Source organism: Xiphias gladius, chromosome 8 (assembly GCF_016859285.1).
Source record: "Xiphias gladius isolate SHS-SW01 ecotype Sanya breed wild chromosome 8, ASM1685928v1, whole genome shotgun sequence".
NCBI lineage: Eukaryota > Metazoa > Chordata > Actinopteri > Istiophoriformes > Xiphiidae > Xiphias > Xiphias gladius.
Window position 1 is genome coordinate 31131779 of NC_053407.1, and position 19578 is coordinate 31151356.

General features: G+C 46.2%; 2 protein-coding genes across 2 annotated transcripts in view; both read left to right on the forward strand.

Moving 5' to 3' along the window:
- The first annotated feature begins 228 nt into the window (after window positions 1-228).
- On the forward strand, window positions 229-15008 carry snx20 (sorting nexin 20). Its single transcript, XM_040132173.1, has 5 exons — window positions 229-304; window positions 10507-10570; window positions 10712-10790; window positions 11479-11621; window positions 12931-15008. Exons 3-5 carry the CDS (start codon window positions 10769-10771, stop codon window positions 13600-13602), a joined length of 837 nt encoding a protein of 278 aa, XP_039988107.1. The 5' UTR covers window positions 229-304; window positions 10507-10570; window positions 10712-10768; the 3' UTR covers window positions 13603-15008.
- Window positions 15009-15719: 711 nt separating this feature from the next.
- The window catches only part of mphosph6 (M-phase phosphoprotein 6), a 4624-nt gene continuing 765 nt past the window's right edge, over window positions 15720-19578 (forward strand). Inside the window, exons 1-4 of the mRNA XM_040132015.1 lie at window positions 15720-15933; window positions 16329-16441; window positions 17258-17348; window positions 18932-19035. Coding sequence (XP_039987949.1) covers window positions 15886-15933; window positions 16329-16441; window positions 17258-17348; window positions 18932-19035 — 356 coding nt within the window. The 5' untranslated portion in view covers window positions 15720-15885. The remainder of the gene's footprint in view (window positions 15934-16328; window positions 16442-17257; window positions 17349-18931; window positions 19036-19578) is intronic.

Genomic DNA, 19578 nt, shown 5'->3' on the forward strand with positions numbered 1-19578 from the left:
CCTGACCCAAGCCCCGTTCAGGACTGTCTCATCTACTGCTCTTTTAGAGGTGGCCAAGTGTTTTCTCTCGTAAAACTGAAAAATACTGTGCGATAACATTTCTGATAAAACCTCAGTCGGACTGGGTTTACTGCTGCCCTTGTTGGGAGAACCAGCCCCTACAGCTGTGGTTCTCCCACTCAAGCACCAGTGGGTTTTTTTCTGCCCTCCCACCTCCGGGGGCAGTGACGAGAACATTACAGCTTGGCAAACCACAGTGAGGTGAAGGCCACACTAGAAAACTCGCTTTGACAGAGACACAAAGGTGAGATTTCTGCTTTAGAGGAGAGCGTTGGTGAGTTTTATTACAATGGACGAAACCAACGTGCGAAGACCTAAGTACCAGAGGTGGTACATTTTCACGGGGGCTGTAGTTTTTTTCTGTGCTCACAAAGTAATCGTTGATAACTTTGATAAAATCACAAGGTTTCGGTTTCTTGAAGCAGCTGCTGTAGTGGAGCTGATGTGTCTGAGAATATAGAGAGGAAAGCTCAGGAACACGCTTCATTTTGTCTGAAACACGGATGAAACGAGCGGTGAATGACGGATTGTGCTGAGGAACAGAGCTTTCTGCTCTGTGCCGTGACATAATCATGTCCCCACTACACTATTTAAAACACGCGTATCACTAATTCTTGTTGTGCCGCCGTCACGTCGAGCCGATGTTGTTGTCTGAGCTGAGCTGTGTGTTCATACGTGGCAGCTGGAGCCTCGGTCCTCTCTAACGTCACAGTCAGAGTGATGAGTGTTCAGCTTCCACACAGACGACTAAAGCCTGAAACAAAACCTGCACAAAGCCTCTCAAAGATAGATATCTCCCACAGACAGACGTGAATCACCGCTGCACACACACACACACACACACTATCACCATTAAAATAACAATGACCAAGTGCCACAAAAGCCCCTCACTGGTGCAGGTCAAACTGTAAAACGTAGATATAGAAAAAATGTAGATTTGCTCAAATAAATTCAATTATCCTTCAATTTGTGTTTAACTCATCCAACCCCCAACTCTTCATGCAGCTTATAAACCTCACCAACGTCCCCCTTGTCCCTCCAACCCAAATCGTCTTTGAGCTCACTGTAGTTTATTCTGACTCAGTCCCACACGCACCGTCCTGCTGCCCCAGATGCTCACTACAGCACCAAACGTGGATTAATCCGCCGCTGAAAATAGTCCCCGACAAAAGCACCGTTTCGTCCGGTTTTTTGTTTGAAAACGACAGTGAGCGGCCGTTTTACTTTTTTGAAAATGAAACTATATATTTTTGAGGTGTTTTTAAAGATTCACGTCTTCAGTTGGAACCAACGGGCTCAGGGCTGAGAGCCACAGACAGAGGAGGGAAGTCAGAAACAAATGCCTTGTGGGTCCGGGGATAAACTTTAAACCAGCTACACTAAACTAAGTTATTGTTCTCATCCCGATATCACAGCACTGTGTCATGTTGCAGCAACAGAAAAGCCTGGATATCCACTTAGAGCAGTCACTCTGCTCCCTGTCCTTATTGTTGTCAGGTGTGGGGTGTTGTGTGTATTTTCAGGGTACATGACAAAGGCCGCACAATGCTCCCAGCAGCTTACTTAAAAAAAAAAAAAAAAAAGAAAAACTCATCGCTGGCAAACAAAGGTGCTTTTCTAATGATTGCATATTTCACATCAAAACTGCTGCGCTCAGCATGTTGTTTGCAAGAAGGCATTTCCTTTGTGAGCATTTCAGCAGTGATCACCGCACTTTTGTTACTCTGACAATGGAAATATTCAATAACAAGAAGACCTGCCAAATCTGCGACGGGGGCCAAAATCTCCCCGTCCCACCCCCATGGAGCCCCAGTGTCCGATGAAAACAGTGTGATTATGGCTTTGTTGTCGGCCGCACATCATCTCTGATCATAATGCAGGGACCAGACGAGCTCAGGGCTTCAGAGAGATTCATGTTGCGTGTGTGTATTTAGTGTGTCAGTGTCCAGTTTATTGGGTACACCTACAACTGGGTCAGTCTGATCCGGCAGTTCTGCAATAAATCCTCCTTCATGAAGGTTCTAATGTTTCCAATGTTGTGATGAAATTAGACATAAGAACAGAAACGCTTGCCGGTAAGTCAACAGCAGCACAAACTCCATCCTCCAAACCGATCATCCAGTTGAATCAACTCCGAACTGAACGTTAGAACCTTGATGAAGGAGGATTCACCACAGGACTGTTGGATCAGACTGACCGACTCACAGTTTTCGACAGGTGGACCTAATAAACGATACGTACTTTAGCTTTGGCGATGGCAATCAGTAAAGCTGATTTGAATTTGGAAAAAAAGTGCTTTGCAAGTTACAAATCTCGGCTGCGAAGCCCAGAGTCCAGACCAACCAGCCCCAGGTCCTAGAGAGATTGAATGCAACTCAAATTTTGTATTTGATGCTTTCAAATACATTTCAGAACATCTTACATGTAACACTCTTGATATGAGTTCATATGTTGCTTTCAGAATTTCAGTCCAGAAGTGTTGTCAGAGAACCACACTGAAGCTTCCCTGTGAAGTTTCTGACCACTAGCGGTCTTCACATCCCGCTTCATGCCGCTCCACTGATCCGCAGGGGGCAGTAATGCGCAAAGTAGCGCGGCAATGCCCCCACGCGGGCAGAGAAGAAGACGAGAGGCAGCCCGCTGGCAAGCAACCATTTTTATTTAATACTTTATCTGACCAGGAAAATCCCACTGGGCTTTTCAACCAGGCCAAACAATGCTGGAGTCTGACACTGTAAAAATACACAGATGTTTTATTAGGAAGGAAACTCGCTGAACGAGTGTGTTAGATTCACACGGTGAGTTTTAGTGAGAAACTCCGAATGTGAACAGAAACTTTGCTCCGGAGGGAAAGTCCACGGGAGCCTAACCTATCAGACGCAGGAGGCCTCTGGATCTAACACGTGAGCCCGTCGGTCAGCTGCGACAGTAAAACGTTGCTTACACATGAGCACACCAGTAACATGATCCCGTAGTATACTACAGCGTCGCTGCCACTTCACGGTCGGTTCACGGTCTGATACAGCAGCTGCCCAGCAAATTCGTCTGTCCATGCTATTTACGTTAAAGAGGGTAGAATGCTTTTTTTGTTTCTGTTTTTGAACCATTATTATTAGGATCTGACTTTTTCTTCTCCAAAATAGGAGAAGAAAAACAGCCAATAAGGCTCCAGATACATACAATAAAAATAAAGGAGCAAATAGAGAAATAAACATGCAAATAAAATATGACTTGGCCACCAGAGATCATGTCTGTAGGTGGATAGAGATAGAGAGAGTAGAGGTGAAAGAGACCAAATACTAGAATCAAAGCCCAGACGCAGAGGCATGACTGCTGCATGTGGCAAAATGAACCTTTATGATCCATGGTGCATAGTCCTGACACAACTGGTTTGATGCGTCTGTTCAGCCTTTTTACATTAAATCTTTCAATAAACTGAAATAGATAAAATACAAAAATATAAAAATCGTGGTGGTGAAAAATTAAAAACCACCTCCTCTCCCAAACAATTTAAACTACTCCCAGTTCAGCTAAAGAAGTGTGACACCCTCCCTCCTTTTCTGACCCCACCTTCCCCCAGTCATTTCCATACACTCCCTTAAAATCATGTAAACAATGTAAACGTCACTTGTGGCCACAGCGACCAGGGTTCAGAAAAAGTAACATGGGCTCAGGCTAAAGCCCGAAAGCCCGAGCATCATCTGCGCAGTACCTGCAGAATCTAAATACGATTGAAAGGTGTGCAGCTAATACCTGTCGTGCAGGTAGGACTTGGGAGAGGTAGTCATGCCCATCCCTTAACCCTCAGTGTACAATGACAGACACAGAGACTTTCAGCTATCGTCAAACGCGATCAGAGACCTGCAATATAAGACACTACGGTCTTCAGCTGGAGCAGTTCATCATTTACCTGTGAGGAGAGGAGCCGTGCATCCTCGCGTGTCATCCTGAAACCAAATATTAATCAGAGTAGACGAAGACACAGCAACCTGGGCTGTAAAATATTCAACGGTGGCATCAAAATTCATCGAAGGTTCATATTTTCTGTCCTTATCACCGGTTCACACAGTCGGTCTGAGAGGTTATCTGTGCCGTGCATCACATTCAGGCAAGGACGTCCCTGAACGCAACCCAAAAATTAGAATACGAGTTATGAGACGGGGAGGAGGAATGAACAACAAGCATCCAGAGGTCAGTTCATCTTCATCGTAAATGGACCTCATTTCAACGGTTTCCTTTTTTGTTCCCTCACTTTTCATTTTCTTACTAAAATCTCTAAAACGTTCTTCTCTTGTTCAGGCCAGATCAGAAAAAGTCAGTTATGACCATGAGCCACGGCGACGGGTTTAGCAGGCAGCAGTAAGTGCTTTGGGTGTTCAGCTTGCCCTGGGTTTCGCCTCTCAGGCTGCAGACCTGCTGACCTGCCTTATTGGTGTAGTCTGTTGCACGCGGGTCCAGACTGGGATCATTCAGACCATGAATCTAACATCATACCAGTTCATACCAGTAACATGTGTGTCAGTTTTATTACTGCGCACGGAAACTGCATCACCGAGGTTCACGTTCAGGTCCAAGAGTTAGTCAACTGCACTACTGATTTTCATTTCTCCCAGTGCTCCAGCTCGGGTACCGCAGACGCCACCTGCAGACACTGCTCAGGGACGGAAAAGCACTTTCAACCTTGTATTGGGGTGAAAAATGTCATCTCTGTTTTTATCTACAATTAATATTCTCGGACATCAGTCAAAGATAAGACAGTGAAGCACAGAGATGTTTGTAGTGAAGACAGGATCAGGCTTCTCTAAAGGAAAGTAAAATGGTTTGATGTAGGGTTTCCAGAATATTTCCAATTGTCCAACCTGTCTTATCGTATTTTGCTATTTGCCAGATTGATTTAAAGGCGCTACATGCAAGTTTACGCTTTCGCCACATAGCCAGCTTTAGCATTAACAGCTGTCTTGTGGCTGGCCGTCCCGTCTGCTCCCAGGGCAAGGTGTCTCACCAAGCCCTGGCTGGGTTCCTGTGGCCGCTGCCCACCCCTCATTGGCCCTGGTCCCACATCTCGCTGGACCTCATCACGGGTTTGCCACCATCGGATGGTAATACAGTCGTTCTCACTGGGATAGACCGGTTCTCCAAGCTCCAGTGTGCCCACAGCTACCATGCTCTGCTCTTTCTGGACTGGGAGAAAGAGGTCAGTGTGCCGTCCGTCCGACACATTATCCACCGCTACCTCCGGACCCGGATTAAGGTCCGTTCAGCCCTCCTTTGCTCATTGGCCCGTTACCCGAGGAAAGCCGTTCTCTGCTGCATTCTCATGCCCAAAGGTGCACGGGAATGCACGGGAGGGCAAAAGGTGCGGTTCTCCACTCGGGGCCCAGTCACGGAAGCTGGCTACGTGCTCCGTTGGTCCCTTTCCCATCTCCAAGGTCATCAACCCTGCAGCAGTTCACCTCCATCTCCCGAGGGCCAAGAGGATCCATCACACATTCCACCCTCTCGCAGAGCTCTGACTACAAATAACAACACACATAAATTATTGTTCATGGGAAAATGTGCCGAGGAGTTTATAGTCATTTTACAGCCCTGAGCAATGTCGGCAGGTCTTTCTCTCAGGTCAGTCATAGGGTAGAGCAGTAATTTCTATGTAGCCTGAGTGGCAAAACAAAAGGCTGCGATCACTCACTGCTGCTGGTAAAATATCATAAGTGAACTCAGTGATACTTGATGATCACATCAACAATTGCTCTCCTCTGGATTTTGGCAGCTGGAGAGTCCGAAGAGAGACTCAAATGACAAAATCAAACCGAAATCTTAAAAGTGAGGGGGGGTTCAGTGGACGTTACACCCAGTGGTGCCCATAAACCTACAAAAGGCAGAAAAGTCTTATCAAAAAAGTGACAGTTAGCAAGCCTGAACTGAAATAAAAAGCAGACGCTGATTGGAAATTTGAAGTAATCTCGAATCTTTGTGAATAATTTTTGTGACTGTATAAATATGTAAATTAAAGCATGTGGTTTGGCTACATCAGCTATCCATCTTTGGAAAAGCGTAACAGCATTTTCAGACCAACTTGATGCCACGAAGACATCCAGTCACTGAGCTCAAACGATTTGATCTTCCCCACGAACAAACCCTCAAAACTGCAGGCAGAGACATAATAAATGCATCCATGTAGGCCAGAGCAAAAATGGAAGCGTCCCTTTAGATAAGAGTCATTGATCGTGTTTATTGCACGCTTGTAAAGCGACCTTTCTTTATAAACTGTATGGCTGATTGACTATTGATCAGAGGACACGTGATGGCAGAAAGCTGCTGAATCCATTAGTCATAAACTGTCTCCATAAACACAGAGATGCTTCGTCTCTTCGTCAATCAGTCTCAGATGGTTTTGACATTTGATTTGACCTTTTCTACATCGTTACGACCTCATTTGTCAGATTCGTCCAGATTCCTTTGATTTCGTCAAAAGCTGCCGCAAGTTCACACGATGGACACACTGACGTGACCACTGACGAAACTTTGATAAACTCTGACTGTTTACCTAATTTTAGAATGTAGAAGACGTAAAAAAATAATAATCTTCTCTATGCCACGTTAAAAAAGTGATTTTACAAATTCAGTGATTTCATTAAAGGCCGATATGTCTGTGACCATCCAAGTCCTTCTACTTCTCTGGTAAATGACCCTTAAATTGTTTCTAACCGACAGAAGAAATGATTCTTACATTGAATGCATCATCGGTTAGTCATGGCTGAATAGTGGCTGCTGCACATCAAAGTTTTAAACCCGTGGCTCCCGGCCCAGCGGGGGTCAGATACGCCCTCAAGTAACTCCTCGGAATCCTAGGAATTATGTTTGTATACAACTGAGCTGCTACAGCAAATTCCTTTTGAAGGAAACACAACATCGACTGGATTCTATTTCCTGTGGACAGGAAAGGTTGTTGCATCTGACGAGTCACAGAAATGTCGACGCTGAACGCATCAGTGAAATTTTCGCAGACAGACGACGTATTTCATCTGTTTTCTGCCAAAAATCTTTTTATGTCAAAAACACCAGAATCAGCCGCTGCTGACTCCAGCATTAAACTGGTTTATGGTCCCGGTCTCTCACGGCACTTGGTTCAGGTTCTGGAAAGAATCTGGTCTGGCTTAATACAGAGAAAGTTCCCAGCGACTTCAGACACAGCCTGTTTATTTACATGGAACCAGAACCACCGTCTTTCCCGAACCTGAACCAAAGACGGGACTCTGGATGTGAACCTGGTCTCTGGAGTCAAACTGTCTGAAACAACATCCACCCTGACCTCTGACCTATGACTGCTGTTCGTCACCAACGGGAAAACAGACCAGCGAGACATAAATGTGATTTCGAGGAGACAGAGTTGCCTCAAGGATTCACAAAACAATGAGTTCTGCCACACTGACGGTTGATGTCTCCTGACGGTTCTCAGCTCAGTATCTGTGTAGGAACCTGTCTCCATTTTAGACCATTCATGGTTTATGTCCGGCACCAACGTCGAGGCGTACAGGTCGGACGGGTCCAGCTTCCAGGCTCCGTGTCCCGTCACAGACCTGCAGTTAAAGGAGAGGTTCGCATTTTTTCAAGTCAGGCTTAAAACAGTACTCACTTGCTCGTATGAACCTTATTTTCTTGCTGTAAACATTCCTCCTGTTCATACTGGAGTCAAAGAGACCCCAGTCCAAGTGATGAGGGACAAAACCCGCAGTCCTGGGCCCCGCTGCCAGATTACGAGTGTTTTTTTAAGTGCGTTTCTACATACGTCGACGTCTGTGGAGCTGAAGGTGACGCCGAACTCGCTTTAAAGCAGCTTCTTATATTTAACTGACTGGAAACCTTATTGTAACCAACCTACCTGTGAGTGTTTTGCAGAATCCAAACATCAACACCTTGGTCTGATCTTTGCTCTGGTCTTTTGCTTTACGACCGACTGGATATTTCCGCCTCATCAGGCCTTTACAAACGGAAATGAAACGATCTGAGCAGGTAACGTCAGCGGTTGGTCGGACTGCTGGCAGGAAGGGGCCAAAAGGGCTGGAAAGCACTGCCTTAAAGGACCCAGCCACACTGATTAATCCTAAAATCACTTTGTTTTCCATGTTGGGGGTCGAGTCTGGACCGTCAGCTGACAGAGTCCCACTGTAAAGCCTCAGAACAAACAGGGACCTGTGTTCTCCAGCTGGTACGGACTGACAGAAATGGATCAAAACCGATAAATAAATGCATCGAGCTCCAGCCTGCTTTGTTAAAACAACAAGGCCTCAGAGAAATGCCTTTGTTTCCATCACAAGAGCTCGTTTATGTGCTTATTTTCTGTATGAGACACGCTGATGTTCACAGACTGAGGATTGTTTCATAAATGGACACCAGTGTGAAGAGAAGAGTACCGGGCAGGCTGTTACTGCGTTATGACTCATGTATTATTAATGCTGTCGCAGGATTCAAACATTCATAGTGTTACCGTAAACACATTTATCAAGAGCTAATATCTGCCCGCTTTGCATATTTTAATCGACTTAATACACATCTCTCTGAACCATACAGTCCTTAAAACAGCACCATAGTTTATTCATGCTTAACCATCTAGAAAAAGAGTTTTTTCCCCTTTATTTAAAAGTCTAGCTGAGAGGAAAATCTCTTTTTCTACGTAGACCTTTGCCAAGAGAGGAACCAAAACGAACATGTCTCGCTTCCAGAAGAACAAGAGCAAACCAGAGACGTGAGCTTGCTGGTAAAACGGCTCCAGCTTCTCTCTCATGTTCACCTCTACCTGTCCAGACTGGAGTCTTTCTTTATAGGCAGCTCCTTTACTCCAATGAATATACAGCTAGAGTTATATCGGTTCACTGGCCTGTGATCTCAGACCTGTGTCTTAGCGTTTTAGTTTTAACATTAGAGAACGGCCTCCTGGATGCATTCCTCAAGACTGGTAAAGCCGAGTCGGTCTCCTACTGTTTACTTTGACCCGAGAGGTCAACTGATATAAGTTTTGCTTTGTTTTGGTTCGTTTCCTCTTTTCAAGCAGGCGTCGGTTTCTATTTGTTTCCGTGTGGAGTGAACGTCCAAAATGTGGCCCTGGAGAATTCATTGTTGTCCAACTCACTATCGCTGCCTACGTTCCGCCACAGTGTAAAGCAGCACGTTTAAGGACCTGCAGGGTTCCACAGTTCTCCGCTGCCGAGGAACAAAACCAACACTCAGAGAAAAGGATTCCTGCCTCCACCCAGAGGAGCAGAGAGGAACTGCATGGGATGGCGACACGTCTGTCAATACTTCACTGTGTGTCATTTAAAATAACAGACGACACAGTGGTTCTCATTACAGGCGCGAGTCTGTTAGAAATCAGCACGGATGCAAAGGAAGGAGGCCTGCACGTTCCCCCCGAAACCTCAGCATTTCTTTAGTCTGGATCCCAGTCCGATCTCCACAGCCATGAATACACGTCAGGCTCAGACACCAAGAATAGGAAATAAAACATTTCTCATTTTTGTAAATGTAGACGTATCTTGAGTCCAGTTTCCTGTTGCTGTACGGTCTGGATGATATCAATCGTGGCTGTTAGGGACTGATGACAGAGAAATGTCACATTTTTCTGTTTAAATGTACTTTTCATCAGGTAGAATATGTAACTCCTTGGGATATATTTTGATCTTGATTTTAGATATTGTAGGTATTGACGACATACTTCATGTGCTGTTGTCTCTGCACTTCCTCTGAGTGGGACTGGTGATTATTGATTGATTATTTTTTTAAATAATTTTGAGATGTTTACCATCCTGATTGGTTGAGTACGGTGGCCCTGAGGTGGAAAACACGACAACGTTTCAACAATGCTTCTTCTGTAATGTTGTCGTGTTATTTCTGCTTTGTTCTCGTGCGTTCTGAACTCTTATTGCTGTGTTCCGTGTTTGGCACCTCAGGTGGATGTCCACCACGCCTGTCGTCATAGAGCCTACCAGGCTGTCCACGGGTGTGGCGACCAGTGCTAAGTAGTTCCACCGGACGAAGATCAGACATTGTCCCTTTACATAAATGTGTGGTTTGGAGTCAGTCTTTTTATCAGTTTGTTTTCACCTGAGATCAGACTCAAGACTTCAGGTCCTGTCAGGTAGGTCGCTCATTAAAAAAGACTTTGTTCACTTCCAGATTTGTTGTTGCGACAGTCTGAGCTCTGTGGCACACATTTTTAACCAAAGTGTGGATCTGGACATGGACTCTAATCTGCTGACACTGCTCTAAGTTCAACAAGCCCAACACAGACTCACAGTTTACCACCATGCTGCTCTTCAGTTTCACTTCCCGCTACGCCCATTTTTTCTTTCACTTTTGCTCGATGGTATGAATCCATCCACTGAGGAACTTCCTTTTCTCTCTGCTCGCCTCTTAGCACAACAACAACGCACGTTTTCTCTGGGTTTTCAGGACGGACTGAGGCTTCTTCTGACCTTCTGGACCCGTTGAACCACGTGGAACAGCAGGAGTGACGGTGAGTCATGAGCTGAGGTGAACTAAAGTCAGAGTCGGTGAATGGCAGCTCACAAATCGCTGGGTAAAGATGTGGCAGGATAAACAGGAGTGTATGAATTTGGTTTCTTGTGAGTGTCTCCTGACGTTCTCCTTGTTGCAGCTCAGTCGTCTGGGTGTGGTGGCAGAACCAGAGAGGGACGCCACAGACCCGACTGACATGGATACAGCTTTTGCTCCAGGTTCTGTCTTTAAACTAATACCCATAGGACATATGGTTTTGCGGTGCTGTTGAGCCCCTGTGGCCCAGACCCAGAAACCAGCCAGTAGCTCCTGGTTTTCTTTGTGTCAGTTAGTTTGTCTTAATTTGATGAAGCACAACTTGATTTATAAAAAAACACCACGTGAGCTCAGGCTAGAATAAAAAAAACATGGATTACAACTGGATTTTTAAACTGGGCAACACCTTGTTGCACAGGCCTAGCAGGCTCAGGCCCAGGGGCCCCCTCGCCCCCTGGGCCCCTGGGCCTGAGCCTGCTAGGCCTGTGCAACAGGGTGTTGCACAAGTGACCGTTAATATTTCTGGTTCGCAAGTTCCAGAGCTCAGTTGCACCGGAGACCATCACACACACAGACTCACAAAGTGTTCACAACACCGGCCACGCTGTTGCAGCTGGCAAAGACGTGAGATGAGCTAAAGTCTGGGTCCCTATGTAGGAGGGGTCTGTGCCCAGGTGTGACTGCTATAGTTCCCTGTAGGACGTCGTCTTGTGTGTGTGTGTGTTGGGACCGTGTCACATTCTCGGTACCTGCGCTCTACGGATTCTGAGGGGCTGACGCCCAAAACTGACAATCATTGTTTTATATCCGAAAACTTGATCAGTTTACATTATGTGCAGTCTAAATGTTTTTTTGTGCGTGTGTGTGTAGATGGCGCACCCAGTTGTTCCAGTTTGACCACTAAGGAGCTGCAGCAGAACTTGAGGGCAGTGAAGCAGAGAGAGCGACCCGTCAGGCTGCTGTTTGAAATCCCATCGACTCGTATCGTTGACCGGGTTCTGTCTAAACACGTGGTGAGACACTGGACCACACACACACACGTCCCATGTCGCCGCTGGGACCGACTCTCCCTCTCTGCTCAGTAATGATCCTTATCATGCAGCCGTCCTGCAGAACGGTAAAATAAATCAGCTATAACACGCCTGACGGACCAGAGCAGGTTCTAGATCAAATCCTAGAAGATTGGAGGAAGTTCTGAACCTGTAGATGCGTTACACAGTCCTGATCTCTCCCCGTTAACCTGCTGCCTCATGCTTTAAAGGAATAGTTCAACATTATCGTGACATTCCTGCTGTCTTACTCCTGCTCAGGTTGGTAGATTTCTATCCTGTATATACAACAGGTTTCTGACAATAGCATGAATGAAAATCCTGCTCTGTACTCAAACTCTCCCAGACACTGGATGTTAGTGATGACTGCAGCGAACACAGGCAAAGATTCCCTCCGAAGAAACGTGCCAGGATTGAATCGGCGTTATTGAGGAGCCACACCGGATCCAAAAAAGACGCCTAACAGTTACAAGCGAGCTGTATCAATGACGTGCCTTTTCCATCTGCCATCAGCCGCCACCACTCGAAGCTGAGACATTCACACTCTTCGTGAGACGGAGTTAGACTCACAGTGACAGCGCGAGCCGTCTGACCTTTAACCTGCCGTTTATTCCTGCAGTTTCGGCGGCTAACAGCTGCTTCAGCTCTCTGAGCTGACAGGCAGCCTTCCTCCTGGAGGCCATTCCTGCAGGTTATGGCCCAAAAACGACTCCTCGTGTCGAATGCGTCTCGACGACGCTGTGAAACCTGTCTGCATGTAAATATACATATAGAAGTGGTACTTTCTGGAAAAAAAATGCATGAACACTGGTTCTCTTACATATAAATGAACTACAGCATGAACGGATAAATAATAAATAATAAAAACTAGCTGACTGCACCAGCTAACTCCACATTTCGACGGGGAAGGCCTTCGCAAGCATGACAACATAGAAAACACCAAGTTATCGACTCTATGAAGCAAAATCAACTGAGCCACAAAAACGCTGTAGCCTAAATACGGAGCGGAACGAGTACCCGTCTCTGTGTCCTGCACAGTAAAACCACCGATGAACAGATATGGAGACGGAGTTTATGTCATTAACTTCAACACCTGTGTAACCAGGAAGGTACATTCTCGGCCTGCAGCGTCTCTGCCATGCTCAGAATCGTGAGTTTGCTACTCGGGTTAATGGGACTTTAAAGCCTAGAGAAATCTACGAACGTGACGCGGACAGAATATTAGAGAGACGCCACTAAATCGTGGTTTTGTGTTTTGTTTTGCTGTTTCCAGGTCTACGAGGTTGTGGTGATGCGTTCCGGAAGCTTCGACTCCCACCGTGTCTCTGTCGAGCGCCGTTACAGCGACTTTTCCCGCCTCCACCACAAACTGCTGGAGGAGTTCAGCGAGGAGCTAGAGGAGGTGGTCCTCCCTCGCAAACTGCTGACCGGGAATTTCTCCCCCGAAATCATCGCAGAGCGCCGCCTGGCCCTCCAGGATTATTTAGCCGAGCTGTACGCCGTCCGCTGTGTGCGACATTCTCCCCTTTTCCCCAGATTTTTCACGGAGCAGGAGCGGAAGCGAGCGCAGAGTTTACTGCGGGCGGGACAGTTTGAGCCGGCTGTGCAGCAGCTGCAGATTATTTTAGGGATTGAGGAGAAACTGTTACCGTGGCAGAACCCCACCCTGATCGTACCCACCCTCTCCGCCCTCGCCGTCTGCTACCGGGACCTGGAGCAACCAGAGCAGGCCTTCGCCACTGCTGAGAGGGCTCTGCCTCCGGCCAGACGGTACGGACTCAAGCACTACAGGGCCTCTCTCTTAGACCTGCTGGTGGATTTGGGCTACCAGCTGCAGCGTCCTGTTGCTCAGCTACAGGAGGAGCTGACTGCACTGAGGGACGCTGAGAGAGGAGAGGTGTCCACCCGCTCTCTGAAGGAGCTGGTGGTCCAAGAGTTTGTCTGAGCACCACACAGGTGCTTCACGGCTGGATGACCAAACTGCCAGCGAATTCTCAGACCCTAGTTGTATCGTTTTAGTTTATATTGTCGTCACCTAGAACATCTTCCTAAGCATTGCTGCGGCACAGGAGGTCTGGACGCCTCCAAGTTCCCATTGACGCCTTGGATATTCAGTGGGCGGTGGGTGAGGGGGGTCAGTGGGGGCCCACAGGAAATTTTTGTCCAGCCATGAGGTGCTCAGTATAGGAACTAACAAAACAGCAAACTGTGGAGCTGAGCTGCGGGAACTGAGCCATCGGTGTCACTGCTGAAATAAAAAAAGAAGCTTTATTCGGGACAGTCGTTCCGTCCGACGTGATGCAACCCAAAGCTTCATGAAGTTCATCGAGATCAGTTTCCGTCAGAAAAGCTGAAATCCAGTTCTCTGCGTCTCACCGAGCTCGGAGGTTACGCTGCTGCTGCGCCGCACGACATCGCTGTCCTTCCTGTTTACACGCTGCAGGTGTCAGAACATTAGGAAGGTCTCTGAACGAAAAGCAGCCAGTAAAACACCATCGCCGACCATGAGCTCAGTGATAAAACATAGAACTGGATTTTCACTCGGGGTGTCCCAATCAGATTGTTTCGCTCCGGTCCTGATCCGAGTCCTTTAATATTTAATACTGATCATCTGCTGATTCTGAGTCTGATCTGAGGCTCACTGTGTATCCACCTAAATGTAGATTAAATGTGTGTCTGACACAGTGACTCTGGTTTGAAGGAGCTACTTGATCCAAATACTAGTTTTTCAGTTTAAATGATTGATCTGATATGAATGCCCACAGATCATTCATGTCTTTTTCTGTATGTGCAGCTTGTTAACTGCGCTGTCATCTCCGCAGAGGAACCTGTGTGTCAAGCTGTTGCCGCATTTTCAACACAGATGGGTCAACACACAAACCGTGTTTCAACAACGTGATGGTACAACTGCTCCAAACTCTCAGATTACCCAAGAACATATTTCACTGTGTTTGTTCTTTTTGTTCGGGACATGTCAGAGACACTGACGACGCTGAGGCCCAGTTAATTAATTTCAGGTTGTTAAACTCAACTAATTTGACACCGTCTCACGGTATCGTACATGTTTCGACCCTAAACCGGAACCTGGACGGTGCTGCAAATGAGCAACAGACTCTGCTGACTGTTACTACTGTTTCGTGCATTTCCAGTGTTGGTTTTCAATACATGTATCCCTGAAAAGCAGCTTTGATACTGAGTCCATTATCCTGGTGAAATAAATCAAACTGAAAGCGCTTGCACGGCAGGATCAAACGACCTTTACTCCGGTATTTGGAAAACCTCCGAACCTGAGCGACACTTGGCCCGATGACATGCCGGGTGCCCTGGGGGGCAGTTGGGTTTGCTCTGAAGAATAAATGTAATGAACTGAGAGGAGGTTCTGTCCCATTTCTTTGCTTTACAACAGTAACAGTCTCACTACAAGGTCCGTTTAGTAGCTGGAGCTTTAAATCATATCATTGATTTTTGATTATTGTGGAAAACTTAATGACTAGAAGCCCGTTCACTACAGTAATTTAAATAAATCTCACAGTTGTTGTTATGTTATGAAGAATATAATAGACAAAATACTAACTATGTAGTAGTATTACCACATCACCTTGAAAATAGTATAAGATGCAGGAGGGTCACTGTTAACTGTCACAGGCAGGTAAATACACAGTATAATTACCCTGCATGTTGCCCCGGGCGTTGACCCGTAGCTCGGCCAGTGACCTCAACCCACCTGACTGATGACGTATTACCACCTCAGTTTAAATGATCCTTGACATGTTGCCCTATCGCTTTCTGACGCTGATCCTTTCCACGTAACTTGTGTTGAATCAGATGAAAATGCTTCTACAGTCCCTGAGCTGAAATCATAAACTAGACATAATGTGGACATGATGTTGAATTAGCAAGTTTATCATTTGACTATTCACAAACACAGTGTGTTGTATAAGTTACTCACGGACCACAATGACAAAAAATATCAAATAGATAATAATAATAATAATATTTAAAAAAAATAATAAAAATAATCTATGCGCTTGGTGACATCGATGATATCAGACGCTGATTAGCCGGACTGCCACATGTTGCTCGACGTTCGACTGCTTCCGCCTGTTGTAGCAGCAGTAGCAGCAGCAGCAGTAACTGTAACTTCGCGTGGTTTTGCCGGACATTTAGCCTCCGAACAAACCAACAGAAGCTGCTGTCTTTCACCCACCTTTCTGTGAACCGGTCAACAATGGCCAACGACTCAGTGAAACTCTCCAAAAACCTGCTGCGCATGAAGGTAAGTGACGCATTCTCTGCTAACACATGAGAAACGTTAGCAGCCGTGTGTGTTAGCTGCGGCGGAAGGTTAGCTGACTGACGCCGCGCCGAATTCCATTCAGAAATCAGACAATAATTGATTCCCTGTGTCATTGAAAGCGCCGACTTAGGCAAATGTCAACTTAAGACATTTTAATGTAAAGTTTGAACCAGTAATCAATTCGGCGAATAACTGAGCTATCAAAGTTTAGCTAGAAAACCAGCAAAGTCAACAAGAACCCTCACTGACACCGTCTCCGCTGTGTATTTTGGTGAATAGGTTTTACCGCGTTACGGTGACAGTTTCGTGCATGATAAACAACCATACTGATAAAATGTTGACATAAAATAGAGTGTGATGCTCTGTTTCCACAGTTCATGCAGAGAGGCCTGGATGCTGAGACGAAGAAGCAGCTGGAAGAAGACGAGAAGAGAATAATAAGTGATGAGCACTGGTATCTGGACCTGCCAGAGCTCAAAGCTAAAGAGTGGGTGTCAGCTTCCTCATAGGAGCAGCTCCAATACGTTACAGCCCTGCAACAGAGAACTCCCACCTTTCAATTTGATAAGTTAACTGGCAAACTTACACACCTGGGGAAAGTTAAACCTTTGGACCATTTTGTGAACAACAAGGGCAGCAGGTGATTTCAGCAGAGCTGTAACCCACCACCCAGGAGTGAATGCCTCAGCTGTTGTGTAAGGGGTAGGGAGCAGGGATCCGCAGGAGAGAATTGTGCGTTTCAACTTGATCCGAGCAGCATTTTCTGGCAGCAGTGAAGAAAGTATTCAGATCCTGAAGTCAAAGTGTAAAAGTACGATCAGGAAAATATCTAAAGTAAAAGTACTCAATGCCTGTAAAACTGTACTTTTGTCGTTGGTTCAGGTGCAGCTCATTTTCAACTATTTAATATGGAAATCCAAACCCAATGCAACTAATGATTATTTGCATTATTGATTAATCTGCTGATAGTTTGTTTGTTTGGTCTGTAAAAATTCAGAAAATATTGAGAAATGCTGTCACAATTAATCGAGCCCAAAGTGAAACCGTCAACAATGTTTGTTTTGTCCAAACTTCAAAATGGTTCCAAATAGATTCCAACTATTTCAAATAATTAGAAGAAGAATCAGAAAATCTTCACACCTGAGGAGATGGAATCATGAAACGTTTGGTGTTTTTACGTTTCAAAAAAACGACTCGATCGATTTTCCAGGCAGTTGTCGTAACTTTTCTGTCGGTCTGCTGCCGTGCGAGCTTTTTTGAATTTCCCTCATTAATATTAATGTTCTCCTCCCTCCCCTCTCAGGAACCTGATCATAGAGGAGAGGAGTTTTGTGCCCTGTGAAGACCTGAAGTACGGTCGCATGTCCTTCAAGGGTTTTAATCCAGACGTGGAGGTTTGTCCCAGTTCCGGTGGTTCTTCTGTCAGGTCGCTGCTCTCTGCTCGATGTTCACTGACATTTGTCTGCATACACGTTCATTTCCGAGAGACTGTGCTGTGGGCAGATGCGACGAAAGCGATGTTGCCCCAATACCAGCTTCCCGGCTCCCGTGTGACAGCGATGCCTTTTTCACTTCAGCTACTGCTTTTTGAAAGTGTTGTAGTTTTTACTGGACCCAGCGAGGATGAGGTTGAGGTCACTTTGGCTACAGGCTTTACGGCTGATGTGTGTCGGTCGTAACTCTGACCGAAACCCCACCAGTGCAGAGCGACAGTGTGACGGCAACGTAGACACACAGTGCCTGTAGAACGTCGTCATACCCCCGTGTTTTATCCTGCAGCCTGATATCCAAATTAACCAAAGTATATTCTGCCAGCTTTATTTACACATTTTTCATCACAACAGTCCGGTGACAAAAAGGCAGCAGCTGTTACTGGAGCTCAGTCCGTGTGGATACGTCTCTGCCTGCTTTGGACGCCTAGATTGGGGAATATCTGCCCATTGCTCTCGCACAATTGTTGGAGGTGGGCAGCGATGAGCGGCGGGGTTCTGACTACAGTCGCCTTCCTATGCTTAAGCCACCGTGTTGCGTCCGTGGCGGTGGGTTTCGGCTCGTTGCCGTGCCGGACGGTGAACCGCCTGCCCGTCTCCACCCGCCTAGCACGGGGCCTCGCCCTGCCTCGCAGGCTTGTGAGGTTGTTGTCACGGGCGCAGACCGACCAGTGGCAGCCTTAAAGACTTGTGGGTCTCTCAGAGTTGTCCCTGGCCTCTCGGTAGCTTCCCTGATCGGTATCCTCCCGGCTCGGTCTTCCAGTTTGGAGGGACGGCCCGACCCTGGCAGGGACCTGGTGGTGCCATGCGCTTCCAGTTCTTCGCGACGCTCCGGAAGCGTTTTGAAGTGTTTTTGTATCCACAGCTTTATCCCGGAGCCCTTTGGAAGCACCTCTCCGACCGGGCGCTACCGGGAGGGACGAGACGGTTTTATTTCAAAACCAGTACAACTGATGTCGGGTGGAGGCCGGTGAAGCTGGTGTGTGGTCAGGAAGCTGATTGGTTGTATCTGAGCAGGTTGACGATGGTTATTCTAAGCAGCTGGTCACGTATCCAAACCTGGTACTTCACAAATTAAATTTGAGTAATTGTTCTGAATTTTAAAAAAAGTCCATTTCCAGGCTGTGATGTGAGACAGACGCAAGATAATGCCACTTTAATCGTTTAGTCAAATCAGGAGCTAAATTTCTTTTGTTAGAACTGAACACAAAACCCCATTTGAAGTGCGATGATTGTGGTCAGACCAGCGTATTAAGCCTTTGATTATGGGCTGTTACCGGTTCACTAGTGTTCGGTCTGCGTGTGATGTTGTCAGAGGTCTCACCTTCAACCTTTGTCTCGGTTTCTCGCCTCCTTTGCTTCAGTGGACTCACTAAACTATCGCTGAGGCTCATTTAAGCCTCTGCAGATGAACAGGCTCAAACTATAAATGTGACCTCATTTCGTTGAAACGTGGGGCCGCTCACCCTTTTCATTGTCTGTCGCAGAAACTGATGGCTCTGATGAATCCAAAAGAGGAAGAGGAGAAACGAGAGGAGGCGGCGATCGGCAGGATGCAGACGGACATCACGGATGAAGAAATGGCTCTGAGGTAAAGACCAACTGAGAGTTCATCACATTCAGGACGAGCTCACCGGCGGGGAAACATACTCTAGAAGAACAAACGAGGGAATGTTTGAATATCGCAGGAGCAGGGTGAACGTTTATCCTTGTTAATGCTCAAATGAATAGTTTCAGACGGACAGTTACATAAACCAGTGGCGGGAAGTAACTGAGTACATGGACTCGAGAACAACTTTGAGATACTGATACTTGATCCTTCTACTTTTTACTGCATTACATGTATTTGATAAGTTACTTTGCAGATTCAGATAAATAATATGAGATATAGGTGAGAAAAAAGTTGAGATCTGTTGTTATAGATTAAGAAAACTATTGAAGTTACAAAAACCTGCCGGTGTTGTGAGGATATTTCAACCTTTTGAGGATTTTCTAGAGTGAAGTTTATCTTTCATAATTCTGACTCAGTCTTTCTTGTCACCAACTACACACACTCACTAATGGAAGATAAACCACAACTAATTTTTACTGCAGGGACAGATTTTTTTTTGTTTTTTTTTTTTAACTTGTAAGA